We start from the raw sequence: 22,301 nt of genomic DNA on the forward strand, positions 1-22,301 counted from the left end.
CCCGCATTGCAGGCAAGCTTCTTTACCTTATAAAACTACCTTGTAAAAGATACAAAATAAAGTTATCTTTTAAACATCTACAAAAATGTATGAAAACAAGGATTAATAATTACTAAATCTTAATAGATTTCCCTATGTGATCCTAGATTGAATTTTTTTTTTTTAGTGTTTTATTTTTTTGGCCACGCCACACAGTATTGTGGGATCTTAGTTCCCTGACAAGGGATGGAACCTGCGCCCCCTGCATGGCAAATGCAGAATCTTAAGCACTGGACCACGAGGGAAGTCCCTGGCTTGGATTTTGTATTAGAAAGTAAAAATGCCATAAGGATAACTGGCAAAATCGGCATTCAAATGGGAAGATAAAAGAGTATCGTACAAGTGTAAACACTTCTGAATTTGATTACTGTAGTTACATAAGAGAAGTTCTTCATTGTTAGGAAATATATTCTAAAGGGTATGACATTTGTGACCCACCCAGATAATTGAGAAAAAATAATGTGTGTACACATATATGAGTGTACACAGAAGTACACAGAGTAAAGGATAAAACAAACATAACAGTTATTCTAAAGTTTAAGTACATAATATTCTTTTTAAATATATAATTATGCGCCCTACCATCCATGAGACTGTTTTCTGCACTGTGTAGCATGAGAAAATAGCGTCAAGTCCAGAGCTATGTCTCAGTTTCTTAAGAAACTCACTTTCTAATGAAATTCTTTTTACAGGAACTGCTTTCTTCAGCTGTAATTTTAGTTTGTAAAAGATTCACTTTTCTAAATCAGGTATTTCCTCTCTGGTGATAAATCTTGAACTGCTATATTTTGGTCAAGTGCAATTCTTAAAGTGTGAAATATCATCAGTGATAAAGCACATGTAATGTTCTGACTTACATGTAGAAAATGTAAGTTTAAAATTCAGGCAAAGATCATTCCCAAAATTTCAAAACATGTTCTCTAATAATTATGTTAGATTCTACATGTCAGTGTCTTAGGCTTGCATCATCCCAGATTCTCAGCATTTTCTCTATTTCACTTTTAAAGATAAGAAACAAGAGTTTTACAGTTCCCATATTTCACTGAGACCCATGCTATCCCTCATCTTTTTGGCTGTTCCTTTGTGTCAGGAAGAGTTGTGAGTTATATAAAATTGAAAATGTTGCTTTCTGTGTGAAAGTCTGCAAAAAGCTTATTGTGCTGTGTTGGGGGGAAAAAATGTTCTTCTTTTTAAAAATACTGGATCTGGAATGCCTACACAGAAACCTGATGTTTAGGAAATGACCTATTGATTGGCCATCTAAAGTTCATTTGTATTTGTGGCTTATGGAAAATTGGCATCTTTTGTCAGCTGAGAACAAACACTGATCTTCCCACACTCAAAACACATTCAAAGTGCTGTTTTAACAAAAATAATAATAATAATAATATGGATATAAAAAAGGAAAATGCAGATTTCGTAGAAGTATCATGCTAACCTATGACAGTAATAGTTTTTTCTATATTCCATTAACTGTGTCCATATCAGGTCACTGTGGCATGGGTCATCATTTTATTTGGGGACACAACTACTGTGCAAAACTTCTGTATTTAATGCCCATCTTTAGAAACATAATCAGGAAATGTGGATCTTACAGCAGGTTTTTATCTGGCTTTAAAAGATGAACTTAATGAGGGAATGAAGGGAGAAAGAAAAGCCTACAAAAACTAAATAGAAAAATGCATTTAATCTTTGTATTCTTTTTTTTTTGTTTTTTTTGTCATACATTGATATGAATCAGCCATAGATTTACACGTATTCCCCATCCCGATCCCCCCTCCCACCTCCCTCTCCACCCGATTCCTCTGGGTCTTCCCAGTGCACCAGGCCCGAGCACTTGTCTCATGCATCCCACCTGGGCTGGTGATCTGTTTCACCATAGATAGTATACATGCTGTTCTTTTGAAATATCCCACCCTCACCTTCTCCCACAGAGTTCAAAAGTCTGTTCTGTATTTCTGTGTCTCTTTTTCTGTTTTGCATATAGGGTTATCGTTACCATCTTTCTAAATTCCATATATATGTGTTAGTATGCTGTAATGTTCTTTATCTTTCTGGCTTCACTCTGTATAAGGGGCTCCAGTTTCATCCATCTCATTAGGACTGATTCAAATGAATTCTTTTTAACGGCTGAGTAATATTCCATGGTGTATATGTACCACTTTCTAACACCATACACAAAAATAAACTCAAAATGGGTTAAAGATCTAAATGTAAGACCAGAAACTATAAAACTCCTAGAGGAGAACATAGGCAAAACACTCTCCAACTTAAATCACAGCAGGATCCTTTATGACCCACCTCCCAGAATATTGGAAATAAAAGCAAAACTAAACAAATGGGACCTAATGAAACTTAAAAGCTTTTGCACTACAAAGGAAACTATAAGTAAGGTGAAAAGACAGCCCTCAGATTGGAAGAAAATAATAGCAAATGAAGCAACAGACAAAGGATTAATCTCAAAAATATACAAGCAACTCCTGCAGCTCAATTCCAGAAAAATAAATGACCCAATCAAAAAATGGGCCAAAGAACTAAACTGACATTTCTCCAAAGAAGACATACACATGGCTAACAAACACATGAAAAGATGCTCAACATCACTCATTATCAGAGAAAATGCAAATCAAAACCACAATGAGGTATCATTACACGCCAGTCAGGATGGCTGCTATCCAAAAGTCTACAAGCAATAAATGCTGGAGAGGGTGTGGAGAAAAGGGAACCCTCTTACACTGTTGGTGGGAATGCAAACTAGTACAGCCGCTATGGAAAACAGTGTGGCGATTTCTTAAAAAACTGGAAATAGAACTACCATATGACCCAGCAATCCCACTTCTGGGCATACACACCGAAGAAACCAGATCTGTTTGTATTCTTTCTTGCCTGCAGTATACTGGTTACTGATCAGGAAGAAAAATGCTTTCCAGTTTGGGCAATTTTGTTGTTGTTGTTGGACCATTCATGTGTTTCAATCTCATTCCTCTTTGATCAGTTCAGTTCAGTCGCTCAGTCGTGTCTGACTCTTTGTGACCCCATGGACTGCAGCATGCCAGGCCTCCCTGTCCATCACCAACTGCCAGAGCTTGCTCAACCTCATGTCCATTGAGTCAGTGATGCCATCCAACCATCTCATCCTGTGTCGTCCCCTTCTCTTCCCGCCTTCAATCTTTCCCAGCATCCGGTTCTTTTCCAATGAGTTGACTCCTCGCATCAATTAACCAAAGTATTGGAGTTTCAGCTTTGGCATCAGTCCTTCCAATGAATATTAGGACTGATTTCCTTTAGGATGGACTGGTTTGATCCCCTTGCAGTCCAAGGGGCTCTCAAGAGTCTTCTCCAACACCACAGTTCTAAAGTAGTTGTCTGAAAAAAATAAATAAAGTAGTTGTCTGAATAATATAATAATACAATTATCTTCAAAAAATATGATTCTCTAAAGAATATATAGATCATCCATTCCGTTAGATGTGTGTCATTTTATCTTTTGAGCACCTGACTCTCAGGCCACCTAAAAGTCATTACACTGATGTCCACTTGGCTTTACTTCCCCCAGGTTGCTCTTTAGTGGTGTGCCATAAGCCTGCATTAAGGATGCCGTAATTAAAAACAACTGTTCTGCACAACTGGTTTGCTTTTACCACCTCGAGGCAGTGAATTATCATCAACTCTGTTGCCCTCTTTGTATCTGTCAATAGAAAGCTCAGTCAAATTTTTGACCATCATCTGGCAATTACATATTAGTCATCCTTATGTGTTCATCTTACCCTATCCCTGCCTCTCTGCTATTTCTCTACTATTTTTCACTTATTTCTCTTTTGTCCTACTATAATGTATATATGTCATCTTAAATGCTTTTTCAATGAAATATATGAATAAGTATTAAACAGATAAGCAGAAGTAACTACTATATTTTTACTTAATATAATATTATTAAAGTTTTCACTGTACAGATTAAATCACTGTAGAGATACACTTTTAGCCCCATTTCTTATATTTTGTAAATATATTTTTTTCTAGTCAGTGGGTTATAGCATTCTTTATTAGAGATTCTTGAAGTACTTTTGTCTTAATGATACAGGTCTTCCTTTATTTTTTGTAGGAAAGTTTTTAACAACTTATGATTCTACTAATACATATACATTGTTGTGCCCCCAAACACTGAAATCTGACTAACTGAGGACATCTTATTGTCAGTAACCAACATCTTCATGTCTCACTGTACAGATTAATCCTCCACCTTAGTTAACCTTCTCAGTGGATTCACAAACTTCCCCATCAGTGTGACTTTTTAAATTTTCTCTGTGGAAAAGAAATAAAATAATAGATGCCATTCACGTTCAGTGATGCCCAAAGGATACAGTTGAGATTCTTTGGGTGGGTAATTCCCATCTATTGCCACTTTAACAAGATCTAAGTAATAATTGTAACAATGATTTTAAAACATTTGGGGGAAAAAAGAGACCTTTATGACCCTATAATTAACTTTAAAATGTTGCTTAGAACCAGGGTACAAAGCAAAGAAGTAGGAACAATATGTATTTGTCAAATTTTGTAACACATGTAAAATCTACTTTACATCCATTGCAATATCTCATACCCCAGGACTGCAACTGTTTACAAACCCAGAAGTAAATTTAATTCCAGAGAGGAAAATTTAATTTCTTGAGCAATAATGAAAGATTTCCGCCTGTAAGTCTTCTGGACAGTTGCAGAAAAGCCTGTATAAGTCCAATTAGAATTTTGAAATGTTTTTTTAGGATAAAGTTTAGTACAGATGCAGTAAGGATTATAATTATAAATACTTTTCATAACCCTTCCTAATAATTATTTAACTGTATCTGTTTCTATTCAGTTTTTATCATAACTCAGTCCTTAGTGGAACTTAAGGACTGATACTCTAAAATATTATCTGGTATTGAAGTAACCAGTCCTATCTAATACATGCCCACATCATTTTCTAAACTAGGAATAATAGGAATTTTATTACATGACATATTTGAGAATATATATGTCATTTAAAATCAATGCATTTTTATCTTAATGGGAGATATTCTATATGTATTGATAGTGTTGTGTAAATAAGTTCAGGATCCTTTAAGGATTCTTCTCATGTAGAAGGCAGTTGCATTATGTGATTTTTTTTTTTTTTTAAGAAAAGGACATTCAGAGAGAAAATGCCTTGGGGGAAAGAACTGAGAATAAAATTAAAGTAGTATCAGACAGGTGAGGGCAAATTCTAGACTTAACTTAAATTGAAAAGACATCCCAGTGTTAGGAGCTTAAGTGACCCTCCAGAAGCTGCATGTCATAAGGTGACCGGGAACTTTCATGACCAGTAGTGAGCAACTAGATGCCATTACCTGACAAAACGTTTTCTTCCTTTTTTTCTTTTAAAGTGCATCATCACAAAATCAAAGTAGACAATGTAATAATTTTATGCCAGGTTTATGTTATTCACAATAATTTGCTTTACGTGATATTTCACTTGTCTCTATTAGTTAATGTTATGAGTACATTTGGAGGCTATTTTGCTTATAGTTCACAGTTTCCTTAAATTTACAACTAGAAGAAATGAAAGCTCTAAGAATTACAAAGAAAAAGCAGAAATTATTCAGATATGATTGTTTAATTAGAAAATTCAAAATCTACAGATAAATTTTTAGGATGACAAGGGTAGTTTAGGAAATTTTCTAGACACAAAATAATTATACAAAAATCAATTGTATTTTTATATACCAACAACAAGCAGTTAAAGATCTGTTTATGGTAGCATCAAAAACATGTCATACTAAAAAAAAATTCACTCGACACAGTAAACTTGTCTTTTCTCCCCAGATTGATAACAGAAGTTTAACATAATTCTTGTCAAAATCCCAGCAAGATTTTTTTGTAGATACAACCCTTTGAGGTTCCAAGACCACCCTCACTTCTGATACCAACCACAAGTAGGCGTCACTAAGCCATCTTCAGGTTTCGTCTTGTGCCAGAAGCACGCAGAGTGCTCACTGGAGGCTGTTATAAATCTAGTACAGTAAAAGGGTGTAGATTAAAATTAGCCAGGGAAAAGTACATAGGGCAGAGTCCAGGAAAGTTCCAAGGATGAATTTCCATTTGTCCTCTTCCAATCGAGTCTTGGCTAGGGCTATCTTTTCCCAGCAACAGTGTGTAAGAATACACATAGAATAGTGCAGACTTGGGAAACTCACTTGAACCATGGTGTCCAGAATTTTTATTGGGACTCAGCTCATATTGACATGGTTGACCACCTGCATTGCTGACTTTAATCTCCAGATACTCCAGAGGTACAGCTGAAACCTTTTGAGGCAAGGTCAAATAAATCATTACTGTACAGTAGATATACATGACTTTATTCTAAAATTTATATAAAAGGGCAAAGGAACTAGAATACTCCAAACAACTTTGAAGAAGAAGAATAAAGTGGGAAGAATCAGACTCTCTGATTTTAATACATCACTGGCAAAGATACAAAGAAAACTAGATCACTCACACGTTGCTGGAAGGACTGTAAAACTGTGGTAACTATGGAGAACAGTGAGGGGGTTTCTTGCAAAACAAAACATGCAAGTAATATACAGCACAGCAGTTGTATTCTTGGGCATTTATCCCAGAGAAATGAAGATTATGTCACAGAAAAATTCATACATGACTATTTAGAGCAGCTTTATTTATAATAGCCAAAAAACTGAAAACAACCCAGATATCCTTTGAAATGGGAATGGTTAAACTGTGGTACATCCATATCATGGAACACTACTCAGCAATAAAAAGAAACAAACTATTGATTCATACAACAACCTAGCTAAATCTCCAGAGAATTAAGCTGAATGATAAAAGCCAGTCCCATGAGATTACGTACTGCATGATTCATTTATATAATATTCTTCAAATGACCAAATTCTAGAAATGAAGAACAGATTAGTGGTTGCCAGAGGTTAAGGAAAGGCTGGAAGGAAGGTGGATGTGGCTATAAAGTGAAACATGAGTGATCTCTGTGGTGATGGAAGGTTCTATAGATTAACTGTAGCATGTTAATATCCTAGTTGTCACATTAAACTACGGTTCTATAAGGTGTTGCTGTAACAGGAATCATACACAGGACACAGGACCCATTTGTGTTATTTCTTAACAACTGCATATGAATCTATAATTATCTAAAATAAAAAGTGTAATTATAAATGAATGAATCCAAAAAAATGAAATGCAAATCCTCTATGGAGAAACTGATAAACCTTCATTAAGAGACTTTAAAGATGATCTAAATAAATGTCAAGATGTATAACAGTCACCGATTGATTACAGGATTCAACACTGTAGGTATATCTACAATGTGTATATAGGCTTAGTACAATTCCAAATCATTAAGTGACTGGGGCAGTGGCTACTTTACCATCTTTCCTTCACCTCCTCTTCCTATTGGCTGCACCGCAGAGGTCTGTTCTTTTGAGAGCCTGACAAAACAATATAAAACGATGCTGTAGATACAGAGGTTCTTCTGGTTCACGTATGTACTCAGAGAACCACTAGAACTTTGCTTTGTAAAGTCACCAGTTTTTATTGCTGTGATCTTCCGTATGCTTCCATTTCCTTTCTCTTTTTTTTCCCCATTTCCTTTATTTCAAAATAAGAACCATCATCAAAATAGTGCAAAAACCATAGACAACATCTATGGATTTGTGTTTTATTATGCCTTAATAGCATTTAATCAGTATCAGGTTTCTGGTGAATTCTGTTCTGGAAAGGTTTTTATACAACACATATCTATTAAGCCTCAGCTGTGATTTCTGGAATAAAAAGTTTTGAGGCATTACCCTCAAAGGATTAGGAGATAAAACAAGGTATTTTCATACATGAAATGGCTAGTTAAGCAAAGTAAGTATATGATAATATAGTATATGCTGCTGCTGCTGCTAAGTCACTTCAGTCGTGTCCAACTCTGTGCGACCCCACAGACAGCAGCCCGCCTACACAAAATACTGAAACATGAAGAAAGGAAGTGGTTGGTGTGGGGTAAGGTTAATCAAGGAAGTCTTATTAGAGGAAGTAAATATTGAACTGGATCTGAAAGTAATAAGACATATCTTCTGAAAATGTTTTATTACAATGCTTAATCAATTTATAAATATTAACTATATTTCAGCAAAGTGTCTGAATAGCCATGGCCTGTCACAGCTGCTCTGGACTTTAGATTTCTCACTTGTGAAATGGAGCTGTTAGATGAAATTTTATCTTGGGTTCTTCCCATGTCTTTACTATCTTATATTTGATACATTTCTATCTGCATCTAAATTTGAACCGAGTCCACTACATCTTGGGAATGCAAGCGCTTGAATGGTTAAAGTTTGACTCTGCAAATTCTCAGTTCTGACACTGTCCTAAACGTCGTCTGATGCTAGTAAGTTGTATGTACTAGAGAAGGACAGCATTTTAGCTAACTAGAACTACAAGATACTCTGCACTTAGCAGCTGGTTACTAATGGGCTCTGGGTCACCTGTACCTACCTCATCAGTTTGTAGGAGAGAGCAAGAAAAACACTCTACTCCTTCAGTTTTGGTTATAGAGTATCCAACCGCTATTACTGTTAGAGGATTTTATTTCTAGGCTCTAAAAGCTGGTATACACTTCAATATAGGGTACATTGATCCATCTTTGTTGAAGATGAGTAAAGTTTGACCCCTGCCTTCAAAAACTTCACAATGGTAATCAATCTCTTCTCTGACTGGACTTCAGAATCACAGATGCCCAGACAGTGAGATTTTGAAAAGGTTTAAAAATTGTCAGTTGACCTGGGCCTGGGAGAATGGGGGATACTTATAGAAAAACAGTTGATGGATTAAACCTAGAAAAGAAGGCTCAATCCAGGGAATGGAGGGCTTTAAACCACATGGAAGAATTTCTACTTAATTTGAAAGATTATGAAGAAAATTGGATATGTTTGAGCTGAGAAAGAGGTCTATGACACAAACGATACTTTAGAATTTTTCATCTGGTAGCAGGGTACAAGATAGAAGAGAAGAGGGTGAACGCAATGAAGTTTAAGTTAGGAGGAAGTTTCTGGATGCTAAATAAGAGGTCATTAAATCCAGACTGGTAACAGGGGAATGGAAAGGGGCAAAAAGAGATTGGAAAAACTTTGCTGAGGTATAACTGTGAGGATTTGGTAACATTGGATCAGGAGTCAGCGAACAAGCAAACACAAAATCAAAGGTGACTAAGAGGCTGGGCTGGAGTCGCTAGGAGAATACTGTGTCTGTTCATAGAAGTGACGGAAAGTGGGAAAGCCTGCCTGGAGAGTAGGTCCACAGTCGCCTCTGGGCGGCCTGCAGAAATGGAAGACTGTGAGAGCACATCCCCAGCCTGATACCTTCCCAGCACACACCCCAGCCCTGAGGGTCAAGAACCAGAGGCATCAGTGGAGAGCACAGTTGTTAGGAAAATGCTGTTTCTAATCCAGCTACTACTTTGAAGTATTTTATTAGGCTGCCTTTCAACTCTTGACTGCATATTACTGTTGCCTACTACTATAACTCACTTTATGTGAGCCAGCAGTAGGTGTGTTTTATACTCTGAAGTGTGCAGGAGGAAAATGATCTAGAGGTGGGAGGAGTTGATAAATGCAATCAGGGAGGGTTAAATCCATCATTCCAACTCCCCCATAATCCATTCAGTCTTTACCAAAAAAAAAAAAAGTTACTCATTAAGTGCAAATTCTATTTCTCCTTTGATGAAACTCTAGAGCTTGTACTTGGAATAAAATTAAATTAATTCCACTGTACTCAAAATAAAATCAAAACCTTGCACTGTGGCCTGAGAAGCCTCACATGGCTTGGAGGCTGCCCACCTCTCTGAATCGTCTTCCACCTTCCCCTCACCCTCCATGCTCCGGGCACTCACTCTTCAGTTCCTTGACTGTGACATGCTCGTCCCCGCTGTGACCCGCACCCCACCTCCCCACACCCCCCACCCTTGTTCTCCCAGGACCCTGCCTACAGCATCCTCCCCAGACCTGCATCTGGCTCCCTCTTGCCATTCTGGTCTCGGGTCAGAAGTCTTTTCCACCAAGTTTAAATGGGCGACCACCTCTCCTCTTTGCTCTCTTCACATCCACCATTGTGGTTTTTTTTTTTTTTTCCTTTTTCCACAGTGCTTCTGACTCTGAAATTATCAGGTTCCTTGGTATACCTGGTTATCACTTGTCATCCCCCACCAGCATATATGTTGCAAGAGCAGAGTCTTTGTATATCTTGCTCACCACCATATCCCCAGCCCAAAGAAACAGTGCCTGGCACACAGTGTGGATGAATGTATAAATTAATCACTCACAGGACCCATGGAAAAAACTTCCCACAGAATATATCCTCTAGAATAGAATCCACGGTTGAGTGAAGAGGACCACAGAAGACTCAGATATTTGAACTAGTAAATGATTTTCTTTTGCATAGAAATAAAGTGTTTTGCAATCCATTCAGTCTCTCCCCACCCTCTCTCTCTCTCATTCCCTCTCTCCTTTCCTCTCCCTTACTTCCCTTCTCTTACTTTCTCTCCCTTTCTCCCTACCTCTCTGTTACTTACACACACACACACACACACACAGTCAGACTGGCAGCCGTAGGCCATGGGTAGCTAGCGAGGAATGCAGAGAAGCTGGAAGAACAGGGAAGCCTGGCAAGGCACCTAGAAACCTGCAGTAGCCCTCGGGAACAGAAGCGGACCCAGAAAGCTCTTCGCTGCTTGTGTTGGAAATATGATCAAAAACCTATGGAAACAGCTATTTCATGATTCTTTGCATTCCTTATTTAGAGCTCTGTGCTTGTACGATCCTCTGGTAAGTTCAGTTCAGTTCAGTCGCTCAGTCGTGTCTGACTCTTTGCAACCCCATGGACTGCAGCACGCCAGGCCTCCCTGTCCATCACCAACTCCTGGAGTTTACCCAAACTCATGTCCATTGAGTCGGTGATGCCATCCAACCATCTCATCCTCTGTCATCCCCTTATCCTCCTGCCATCAATCTTTCCCAGCATCAGAGTCTTTTCCAGTGAGTCAGTTCTTTGCATCAGGTGGCCAAAGTATTGGAGTTTCAGCTTCAGCATCAGTCCTTCCAATGAATATTCAGGACTGATTTCCTTTAGGATGGACTGGCTGGATCTCCTTATAGTCCAAAGGACTCTCAAGAGTCTTCGCCAACACCACAGTTCAAAAGCATCAAGTCTTCGGTGCCCAACTTTCTTTATGGTCCAACTCTCACATCCATATGTGACTACTGGAAAAACCATAGCTTTGACTTGATGGACCTTTGTTGGTAAAGTAATGTCTCTGCTTTTTAATTTGCTGACTAGGTTGGTCATAGCTTTTCTTCCAAGGAGCAAGCATCTTTTAATTTCATGGCTGCAGTCACCATCTGCAGTGATTTTGGAGTCCAAGTCTCTCACAGTTCCCATTGTTTCCCCATCTATTTGCCATGAAGTGATGGGTCTGGATGCCATGATCTTAGTTTTCTGAATGCTGAGTTTTAAGCCAACTTTTTCACGCTCCTCTTTCACTGTCATCAAGAGGCTCTTTTGTTTGTCTTCACTTTCTGCCATAAGGGTGGTGTCATCTGCATATTTGAGGTTATTGATATTTCTCCCTGCAATCTTGATTCCAGCTTGTGCTTCATCCAGCCTGGCATTTCACATGATGTATTCTGCATATACGTTAAATAAACAGGGTATACAGCCTTGACGTACTCCTTTCCTGATCTAGAACCAGTCTGTTGTTCCTTGTCTGATTCTAACTGTTGCTTCTTGATCTGCATACAGATTTCTCAGGAGGCGGGTTAGGTGGTGTTGTATTCCCATCTCTTTCAGAATTTTCCACAGTTTGTTGTGATCTACACAGTAGATCACAGATCTGGTAAAACTACCTTTGAAAATGACAAGGGGAACCTAGAAAAAGAGAACTTTTGCCCAGACCTGGGCTCAGATTTTACAGGGAAACTGTATTCCCGGAGGCCAGGCCTTGTGACAACACTATGAGTAGTACACGAGACAAGAATGAAAACCAAAGAATGGGACTTCCACACCACCTATCTGGGTTTGATGAGCAATTAAAGCAACTAAAATGTGTCCATTTTCTATTGTTTAGGAGAGGTGTGCTAGAGAGGTCTGCCCGGTTTAGTGTTGGAGACCCATAGCCACTGCAGGCTCTCTACTCTGCCTGAGAAGAAGTTTGCTTCCCAAAGTTGTCTCCTTGAGTCTTAAGCTGCCCAGTGCCCAAACCACCACCCACTCCCCTTCCATAGATGAGAGATACAGAAAAGATGCTGGAGGAAAGGACAGGCTTTCCCAGAAGCTGCAGATGACCCAGAAGTTTCTACCACTGATTTTTTGGCCCTTGTTTCAGCCTGTTTTCTCTGGTCAAGCTTGATGACTTGCCTTTAGGGTCTCAACACAGTCTCAGCCTTAGTGGGTTTGCAGCGTTGTTAGCAATCAAAGCAGACTTAGCCTGTATCTTCTTACACAAGTAATTTAACCAGGCCACGTGACATGTTTAGTGAGCTGCTCTTGGCATTTTCCTCACACAGTCTCAGTGAACACCCCACTTTGTTTACCCCCACCGCCACCCCCACAAGACTGAGTCTCACACTTGTGCCTTCTAACTTGCAGAGTCACCATTAGGAGCCCTTCTGTGTTCAAATAGTGGTAGATTTATTCTTTTAAATGATGTTCTCCTTGGAAGCTCTGGAATTCATTTTGCAATGAATTTTAGTAGTAATATATGTTTTCTTTCTTTTTAGAAGGCACAGTATTTTTCCATGCTCTAGTATTTCTCTAATTCTTTATAGCTTTCTAAAAATAACCACTAGTGCGCTCATAAATTCATTAGTTAATCCCACTGGGACTCAATAATGCATATTACAGACCTCCTGATTTTTATATATTAGATTTTCTCAAGAATTCCCTTACCTGTTATTATCAACATAGCTATATTGACAGGGTCTTCATTACTTCCTAATTGCTCATATTTCTTTTTCTTGTTAAAGATCAATTTTTAAAATCAAGCCTTGTCAGTTTGAAAGTATCATAGATATGTTATCCTGTTAATGTGTTTCATATCTTTCTAGGTTTTTTGCCTTTCCCCCTTTATTGTAAGAAGCACATAAAATTTATTTATTATCTTTTTCTTTAAAAACAAATTCTTTTGCAGGGGAGGGGGATGTCAGGGAGAGGGCAGGGAAACAGTAGTTTTGCCTTCTGAAATAAAGATATTAAAAATGATATTTTATATTCAAAGGTAACTTTGTGAACAGTGATATTCCCTATTCTAAACCAGACCCTAAAATGTAAATTATACATAAATTGTTGAAATTATTCCATGACCTTTTGGTTTCAGACCCTGTAAAATAAGGTGACTAACCATAAGTAGAATAGTGAATGGCTGGCCAAGAAATTCTTCTAAATAATCTTTTCAGTGAGACCTTACTTATACTGTCCATCATATTATAGTAGTAAACCTCACCTCTGGAAAATCTGGTTGTGTGTGTGTGTGTGTGCATGCACATGTGTGCATATGTGTGATGTCACTTGAAGACTGATTATTTGCTTTCCCAGAGAACTCTTCACTTTATTAAAAGATTCACTGAAGAAGTAGATAACCTATTTCTTCCTTTAAAAACATTCTATTTACAGAAATTATATTTACATATAACTTTTTAAGACATCTACTGCATAAAATGAGGTACAGCTTCAGAGTAGACTACATCTACCAAAGTAAACATCATGATTTTGGTTGCTAACTCAGTAGCATATTTTGGCATAGTTTTTGCCAAAAAAAAAAAAAAATCTCAGCACTAAGATCAAGTGAAGAGGAGCATGGACAAGGCAGATTTGCAAGAAACACTTGAATTAAAGTCATCATAGGAAGAAGTAAGGGGCATAGACAAAGCAAAAGACAGCAGTGTTTTCTTCTCTCATGCTATTCTTTGAGCATTCCACTGTCAGTGCTATCTCCAGCCGTTTCTTGTTTAATTTCTAAATGCTGATCCATAAATGTAGCCTCCTTCTTTCTCAGTTCCATTACAAGACACTGAAATGTGTCGTGTATGTGTAATGTGTTTCTATGCACAAAAGACACAGTCTTTTGGGAAAACATGACACATTTTAGCAATTTGATCTTCCTCATATGACTTATAGTCTCATCCTTTATGCTTAAAGTTTCTAACCTTTTTGACCATTTGTGCTGTCTCTACCTCCTTGAAATTTGCTATAGTTCATTTTTTAAACAATTGAGAGATAAAGAATATTCAGTGTAGTATTTTAATTGGAAGATCTCCTGTCTACTACCTTTTGGTTATTTCACAATGAATAACATCATTAACAAACAGTATTTGTGGAAGAAACATTATGTAAGAGAAGTAAAAGGCACTTTCTACCCTGTGTAAGGATAAAACAGCTAGCTGTAAGTAGGGTTCAGGTTATAGTGAAATTAATCTCTAATGTAATGAAAAAGAATTAACTTCACTTTTATTTAAGCTGACCCTTGATCATCTAAAAACATACTATTTTAACAAATAATACAATCGTGCTTTTAACTCTCCTTAAATTCTAGAGATAACATAATTCACCTACTTACAAGATTGCTAAATTATTGTATTGCCCTAGTTAACATATGAAGGAAAAAATAACCCATAATAAGAATAATATGCATATCAGTATTTAAAGTGCTCAAGAACACCTGCATGGGTCCTCTGCGTCGGATCGCCAGGAATTCTACATCTACAGATACAGGCCAGTTGCAGGTGTGCTTATCAGTGGCTCAAGAACTGTGAGCAGTGAGGCCAGTGATGAGATATTTCTCATATAGTAATCCATTCTTGGTAATATTCTGAACAACACAAACCACAAAATTCCTTCAATTTGCATGGCACCTGACTCCTGGAAGATTCTGTTATATTAAAAAATCATGCCGGAATACTTTGTTAAACAAATGTGAATTCTAAGCCCATAATCATAAACAAGTTTTTCAACTACATGAATAGCCAGTGAAACATTTGAAAACCATGTACAGTGCAGAACAATTCTTCATGCTGTAACACCCTGCAAACTGAAGGATGTCCACCTCCCCAGCTTTCTCCCAATAAATGCCAACAGCTCCTCCCAATTGTCTTGACCTCCAAAAAATTTTCCTATAAATTTCCAAAATGCCCCAGCGGCCACTACCATGTCCATTAAGAACCACTGATTATGACTGAGCAACGGCACTTTTTTGTAATAAAGAACTGAGATCCTGCACATTTTGATACTGAATTGATTGTGTGGCCTAGGAAACTGAATTTGCCCCAAAGGTGAGTCACCCAGTAGGAGAAAGCCTGCCAGCCTAAAAGGATACAAAAATCAACCTGGGAAAACCCTCTATCTCCTCATTGTGGGAACAACTTAGATTAGGAAAATGGGAGTTTGAAAAGTAGAAAGACGTTCACATTTCCTAAAAAGAGGAGTTTTTGCTAAAGGTAAAGTTGTGGTAGAGGAAAGACCAGGCCTGACTATAAAACCATGTTTATCTCCTTCAAGTAACAGTTAGTGCTGACTGGACTAGTTTCCAAGTCACTTACATATCACTGCAACTTATTAATAAATGGCTGCTTTTTTAGTTAGCCTAAACTTCCACCCTTTCTTTCCTCTTATAAATAGATGATATAATGGCCTTGTGTTCCCATCCTCACAGAAGAAGTTCCCTTAAAGTGGTATATTTTTTAATTACTAGAAAGCTGCTGTCCAAAGTTTCCATGCTATGGGTGGATATTCATACTAATTTGTGAATATTTTGATTGAACTTTGGCCTTGAATTCTCAAAAATGGTCTCCAAACATGTTCTTGAAATATGTATACACAGCCCCAGATGGACATGCAACCACCTAATTTCCAAATGCTATTTTTAAATTATTAAAAATCTACTTACAGCAATTTAGAAAAAAAAGCCATTTTTCTTTTTTTTTTTTTTTAAAGAAAGCCATTTTTATAGAAGATATTTATGTTACCACTCCTTAGTTTAGGGAGAATTCTCCCTCCGCCACCTCATTCTCCATAATTCAGTTTCTAACCCACCTTGCTTATTACTTTACTTCTAGCAATTTCCCTTCCTCTGACAGAGCACACATTCTCATTATTTATTCTCTTAAATTGCAAGGGTAAATACTGAGAGTTAGTGCAGGTCCTCAGTTATCTCAGGGACTTTGGTCTTTTCAGCCCAAGACTAATCAAGCAGAGAGTCATCATAAGCTAAAACTAAAAAGCCTTTGTAGTGACTTTATCACCAGGGAAATTTGTTCATCCTTCAGAAGGACTGTCACCAGGAAAGAAAAAAAATAAAGGAGTTAAAATTGCTTCAGACCATTGACTCCTTAGGTCCCTCTAGATTCATACATTGAATTGGTTTTCAAGGGGTGGGAGGAATTATGAGAGGAGTTCCCTAAGAAAGCTTACAAATTCATCATAGCCTTGGTAACACTAGTAAGTCTAAATGTGATCACTACGGAGGAAATGCCAAATGAGCCTGGAAGCATGGGAAATGAGAAGGAAAAGAGACAATTAACACCTTTATTTTTCCTATTGTGTTTGGGAATGGGTGTTTCCATGTAGTATGCATCTGAGAATAGTCAATACAATTGACTTAAAAATGTTTTTTCATTATAAGTGCTACTAATAATTATTATTGAAATGAACCTAGACTTACAAGACTATAGAAACAGGATTGGTCATTTCATAAACCAGTCTAGAAACTGGGCCCCCTTCTAAACATAGCCACGAAAGTAGGTATGTCTGAGCTTATGTAGAACTGCTCACAAACTTCTTTTGTATTTGGAGAATACAGATGACTCCAAATTCAAAGGAAGTCTTTTTAAGACTGTTAGCTGAATAAATCAGTGAAAGTTATATACTGACAATAAATATGGGGACGTTAAATATATTCTAAAGAACCTGAAATTTTACACACTTATTGATGCAGGCATGCATATATATATAATTTTTTTTCCCAAGAATTCTACTAAGACATCAAAATCCAGTCAGGCACTTTAGGATTTGCCAGGATCAACCTACACTCATCTTCTTTCTCCCCCTGAATAACATTGAATTTTGCCCAAAATGAGTAAGCCAATGGAAAGATGACCTCATTTTTCAGTCGGAACACAGCAGTGTTGGGGGATATTTCTCAAGGATATGACCTCAGTACTAGGTCTTAGTTCCAAATGCAGGTTCATTAGGCCAATCTGCAGAGGACAGGAGGGTAGAGAGCATCCTTCTGAGGACACCTATTAAAAGAGGGGTTCTCTAGTAAGCCCAGCTCCCACAGCTAAGTCACAGGCACAGAATATAGCTTTCTGCTCTCTGGTCGAGGCAGCCATAGCATCCTTATTGTTGTAACTCCCAGATTGTGATACTGTCACAAAACTGTTGCTAGGCAACAAATGTGGTTACCAGGACTCAGCGAATAGCTGAAGGGGAAAGCAAAGTGTTGCACCATTGTAGAGTAACCATAGCAATGACCTACTATTACAGACTAAAGAATTATCATTAACAATGTTAAAGTATCAGACAGAGGCCCCGGATCCAGAGACTTCCAGGCAGTGTCCCTCTGCATAATTGAGTGATCTAGGAAGAGATTTCAACGGTTTCAAAGCTATTCACTCATTATTTCTAGGGGGACAGTCTTTGTTGCTGTCATTTTTTTTTAATTTAAAAAGTGTTCCATTTATAAAGCTATTAGTAAAATGATGTGAGCTATCCCAAGGAGTCAAAAACAGATTAACGGCCTCATCTCTTCTTCTGTCTTCATCAATGTTACTATTTTTTGGCCTGTCTCAAACTGAAGATTTTATTAAAAAAAAAAAATACATTAGCATGAAATTGAAGCCCACGGAAAAGAAGCTGTAGTAAAATAAAAGAGCTCCATAAACTGACCACTTAACCTTCATTTGGTGAGTTGCATTCCTCCTGACAACATAGGGGGGGCCTAGAGGCTGTTTTACTAGTGACTGCCTTGAAACACTGGGGGGTTTTGTTTAGCTTCTGTAAAACTCTCCCCTAAGATCTGTTTAAAAAATAACAACAAAAAAAAACACGTAGGCTGCTGAGACACTAAACGTGTTTCCTTCTCTCGGGAAGCTAAGAACCGTGAGTGCTCCGCGGTGGGTGCGGCAGCGGCCGGGACGCAGAGCCGCGCCGGGGAGACCAATCCCCGCGCGCGCCGGGCCTGGGGGCGGTGGGTGGTTTTCCCCGGAGGGAGAGGGAGTGGCCCTTCCCCGCCCCGCGCCTCCATTGGCCCGCAGGGGGCTGAGGCCGCGCCTCGGGCGACCGCTGGGAGACTAACGGGCCGCGGCCGCGCATCAGTGGGGGGGCGGGGGGCGTGCTGGGGGGCTCCGGCCCGAGACGGCGGAGTCTCGGGGTCGCGGGCTGGCGGGCGTCGCCGCGGAGTCGGCCTGCGAGCCCCCGGGGCGGGGGGGACCCAGGTGAGCCCTCAGGTACAGGGTGGTCCCCAGGGGTCGCAGGTCGCGGAGGGGCGGGGGGGGGTGCTGGGGGGGGGGGGGGCCGCAGGCTCCGGGACCGAAGACCGGCGGCCCCGTGTCCCCCCCGCCCTTCCTCCCGCGCCGGCAGCGCGCGAGGCCACCGCGTAACCCCCCCACCCCTTCCCCTGTCTGTGCGTTTTTTCAGGCACCGACCGCCACGAGCTCACTTCCTGGAAGAGCTTCCCGTCTATTTTCAAATTCTTCACCGAAGCCTCCGAGGCCAAGAACAGCTCCCCCAAGCCGGCTCTGACGCGGCGCTCGCACCGAATAAAGCACGAAGAGCTGTAAGAGGAGAGCGAGAGCGAGGACGCGGAGGGGGGCGGGGGGGGCGAGGAAGCGCCCCGGAGCCGGCGTCCGCCCGCCTCACCCCTCCACACACACACACCCACACACACACACACACACCCCGCCGGCCCCGGCGAGCCGGCTCCCAGCCCCTCATTAGATTGTTTTCCCCCTCGGGCCACAGGGCCGTGATATATATATATAGACACATCTAAACGGCGTTCGGCATTATTTCTAGATGAGTGCAACTGTCAAAGCAATCCGGGTCCACCGGTCGCGCCGACGCTTCCTGCGGGCCGAGCCCGGGGCTCCGCGCCGCCCGTCAGCCCGCCGACTGAGGCTGACGGCGCCCTGCCCGGCGCGGCCGGCCCGCCTCCGACGATCCCGACGGAGCCCGCGCGGGCGCTGCGGGGCGAGCGGCGTCCGCGCGGTCCTACCGCCCGTCTCCGCACCGCTCCCGCGCCCCCCCCCACCCCCCAACACTTTACCCAGAATCGTGTCCATTTTTTCCTCTCTCCGAACCCAAGCAAACTTTTTATTCTAGACTTAAAACTCCCATTTTCAATAGAATCTTTTTGTTCCCTCTCTCCGAAACCAAGCAAACTTTATTCTAGACTTAAAAACTCCCATTTTAAATAGAATTTTCCCTAAGGAGGTCTTACGTCTTTTTTTTTTTTTTAAGAAGTTATACCATTCCTCATCCAAAACCAAACTCAAACCCCCCAAAGCCAAGTTCAAATTCAGAGCATGTATGCGGTGATGTACTGTGTAGTTTGGGGAGGGCAACTTGTGCGCTCCCTAACAATCTTATTTTTGAAACCAGAAGTGCACACACACACCAAAAAAAAAAAAAGAACTTGGATAAAGTACCGAATCCACTTTATGGTGGAAAATCCTTGCCAGTTGAATATGAGACTTTATACAGGTCTCTAATTGCAGAAGAGAGTGTTTAAACCAATGCATAACGTTGAGCAAATCGTTTAAGTATATGGGTGAAAGGTTTCATTTTCAGTGAAATTTCCAACTTCATCATTAGAATTTACTTTCTAAAATACACAATGTGTATTGGGTAGCGTTGTAATTTAGATAGCATAGTTAAGTCTTGTTTAAATCTTAATGTAGAGGAAGTTTGTTGTTCTTGTCGTTAATCCTAACTGGATTGGTATGTTCTGAGTGTTGGGGGTGGGGGTTGTTAGGCCTTTTTAGGGAGATAATTTTTTATCCTCATCAGGAAAATGAACCTACGTGCTCTTGAACCTTTTCCTTCCTGAAAGACATAGTGGAGCTGAGATGATTCTTTTTAGTTTTCTGCTCCAACAGTGTGAAAGACTTTTCTCCTCCCAACCCAATGGTATAATTCGTAGTAGTCCACCTCCTCTGTAAGCTTTTGTCCTACAGTTTCAACAGTTAAGTTTTTTAGTCCAGCTAAGATCTGGCCACCAACACTGTGAAATATGAGGTAAAATAAGTTAAGATTTTGCTGACTTTTAAATTCATATGTTAAATCTTAACATTATCAATTTTTTAATTACTTGTAGAATTTAATTACCTAGTGACGATTCTGTTTCTAATAAGTGAGAATCTGAATTTAATATTTTTCCATCCTTTTTTAAAGTATATTCAACAATATGCCTGCCTTATTTGAGGACATGATAAAATGTACCCAAAATGACTTAGGACTGTCTGACTCCTCAGAAAAATAACTTTAAAAAAAAACCTCATTGTTTTTATATTATGAATCGATTTCAGCAGGTTTTAAAACTGATAGTATCTGTGTTTGGTACACAAGTGCTTTAATTAGTTCTCATAATTTTAATGATGCTAAGTTAAGGTGATCTATCTTGAGTAGTCTTATATGAATATCTTTTGATGTTATTTTAGCAGAAGCAACATAGGTGGAAAAATCAAAACATCATTTTATCCAAGTCCTTGAAATGTATAACTCCAACAATGTCAAGCATGTTGGTCTGCAGTGTTTTCTGTTTTAGAAGCAGTGGTGAACTGTGTTAACTAATGATACCTTCCATTGACAGGCTTTGAGAATTGATATGGATTGTATGTATTTTTCAAAGTGTTATAAATTGTGTGGTGTTTACAGTATCTGAAAATGTTCACAGGGAACTCATTTTATTGTTTTGTTTTGTTTTTTTAATCAGCACTTGTCAGTTTGTGAAGCTTCTACAACTGAATTAGAGCAAATACGCTCGGATTATAAACCAGATCACTCCCATTCCTTCTCTTCAGTTTTCTCACCTCTCTCTTTAAAAACCTTTAGGGGTAACTGGAGTAAATCACTGTTTAATTGCCTTTAAAACTACTGGGTTGTTAGGCCTTACTTAACTATCTATAGAGAGCTATTTGCAAACTTAAGTTGTGTAAATATAGTTTCTACTTGTGGATCTAAGCTGTTGCCACCGGGAGAGAGCTAGGCAACCCACCCTAGATCTCCGGCTGATTACTGGTAAGATTCCTTGTAATGTGGAATTTTTTTGTAACCTGTTGATTATAGGTTTCTTGGTATAAATATAATACTATTATATTCACCTCAATTTTCCCAGAATAACAACAGTCAGTTGGTAGCAGCCCGCCTGCTTGAACGAGATAAGGGTTAACAAAGTTTCTGCTCTGATCTCCCACTCTGATTTCTTTAGACAAGTTTTCAGCAGAGTAGGGGTTTAAAGTTTGGAAGTGGGCTTTTATCTTTCTCTTTTTAATTATATAGTGAGTTCTTAGAGGAAGTGTAATGGGAAGCAGGGAGTTGCTGATAAATCTAAGGTTCAGAACAGTCCTGTTAAAACTTAAAAGCCAGATCCTGGCTTTGGAGCTTTCTAAAGGTACATAACCATACAGCCATTAAAGGTTTTCATGGATATTTGAATGGGGAAGGAGGAGATGTAATAATTGTTCTTTTCTCAAGTTTCTACCTTGTGCTTCAACTTGGATTACATTATTGTTTATACCAAAAGAAACCTAAGGCACAGGAGTTTCCTATATATGATATATTTCTGTTTGCTATTTTAAAATAAAAAACAATTTTCCCAATATTCAGTGATGTATTATTCTTGTTCAGAAGTTGATTTTATCACACATAGAGGTCAGTAAAAGCAGAAATTTTAAAAGAATGATGGGACAGCATTTATCAATATTTTAAACCTTATAGCTGCTTATTCTTACTATCATTATTGCTGTAAACTAATATCCTAACTTCAGTTGAGTCACTCTTTAAGTTGGAACTTTCACAAAGCTAATGTTTGTTTTTAAGACCTAAAATATCTCCTTAGCTACAAGGAAATTAGAACCTATCGTTAAAGTATCATTTTATAAAATATACTTTACTATATATGGTAAACAAATGTGTTTTCCAGAAGGAGTCTGCTGAGATTAAATTGCTCCCAAATCCCTATATAGATCCTG

General features: G+C 39.1%; 1 protein-coding gene and 1 long non-coding RNA gene across 4 annotated transcripts in view; one reads left to right on the forward strand and one right to left on the reverse strand.

Moving 5' to 3' along the window:
* The window catches only part of FAM172A (family with sequence similarity 172 member A), a 395,725-nt gene extending 373,794 nt beyond the window's left edge, over window positions 1-21,931 (forward strand). For all 3 annotated transcript variants that reach the window (XM_043464656.1, XM_043464666.1, XM_043464665.1), the window contains one exon: window positions 18,748-21,931. In XM_043464656.1, coding sequence (XP_043320591.1) covers window positions 18,748-18,890 — 143 coding nt within the window. In that variant the 3' untranslated portion in view covers window positions 18,891-21,931. The remainder of the gene's footprint in view (window positions 1-18,747) is intronic.
* LOC122439535 lies at window positions 3,348-7,512 on the reverse strand. Its single transcript, XR_006268911.1, has 3 exons — window positions 7,451-7,512; window positions 6,249-6,357; window positions 3,348-3,405 (listed from the first exon to the last, which is right to left on the reverse strand). It is a non-coding gene; the product is annotated as an uncharacterized LOC122439535 (long non-coding RNA).
* Window positions 21,932-22,301: the final 370 nt, after the last annotated feature.

This window comes from Cervus canadensis, chromosome 4, assembly GCF_019320065.1.
Source record: "Cervus canadensis isolate Bull #8, Minnesota chromosome 4, ASM1932006v1, whole genome shotgun sequence".
Classification (NCBI taxonomy): domain Eukaryota; kingdom Metazoa; phylum Chordata; class Mammalia; order Artiodactyla; family Cervidae; genus Cervus; species Cervus canadensis.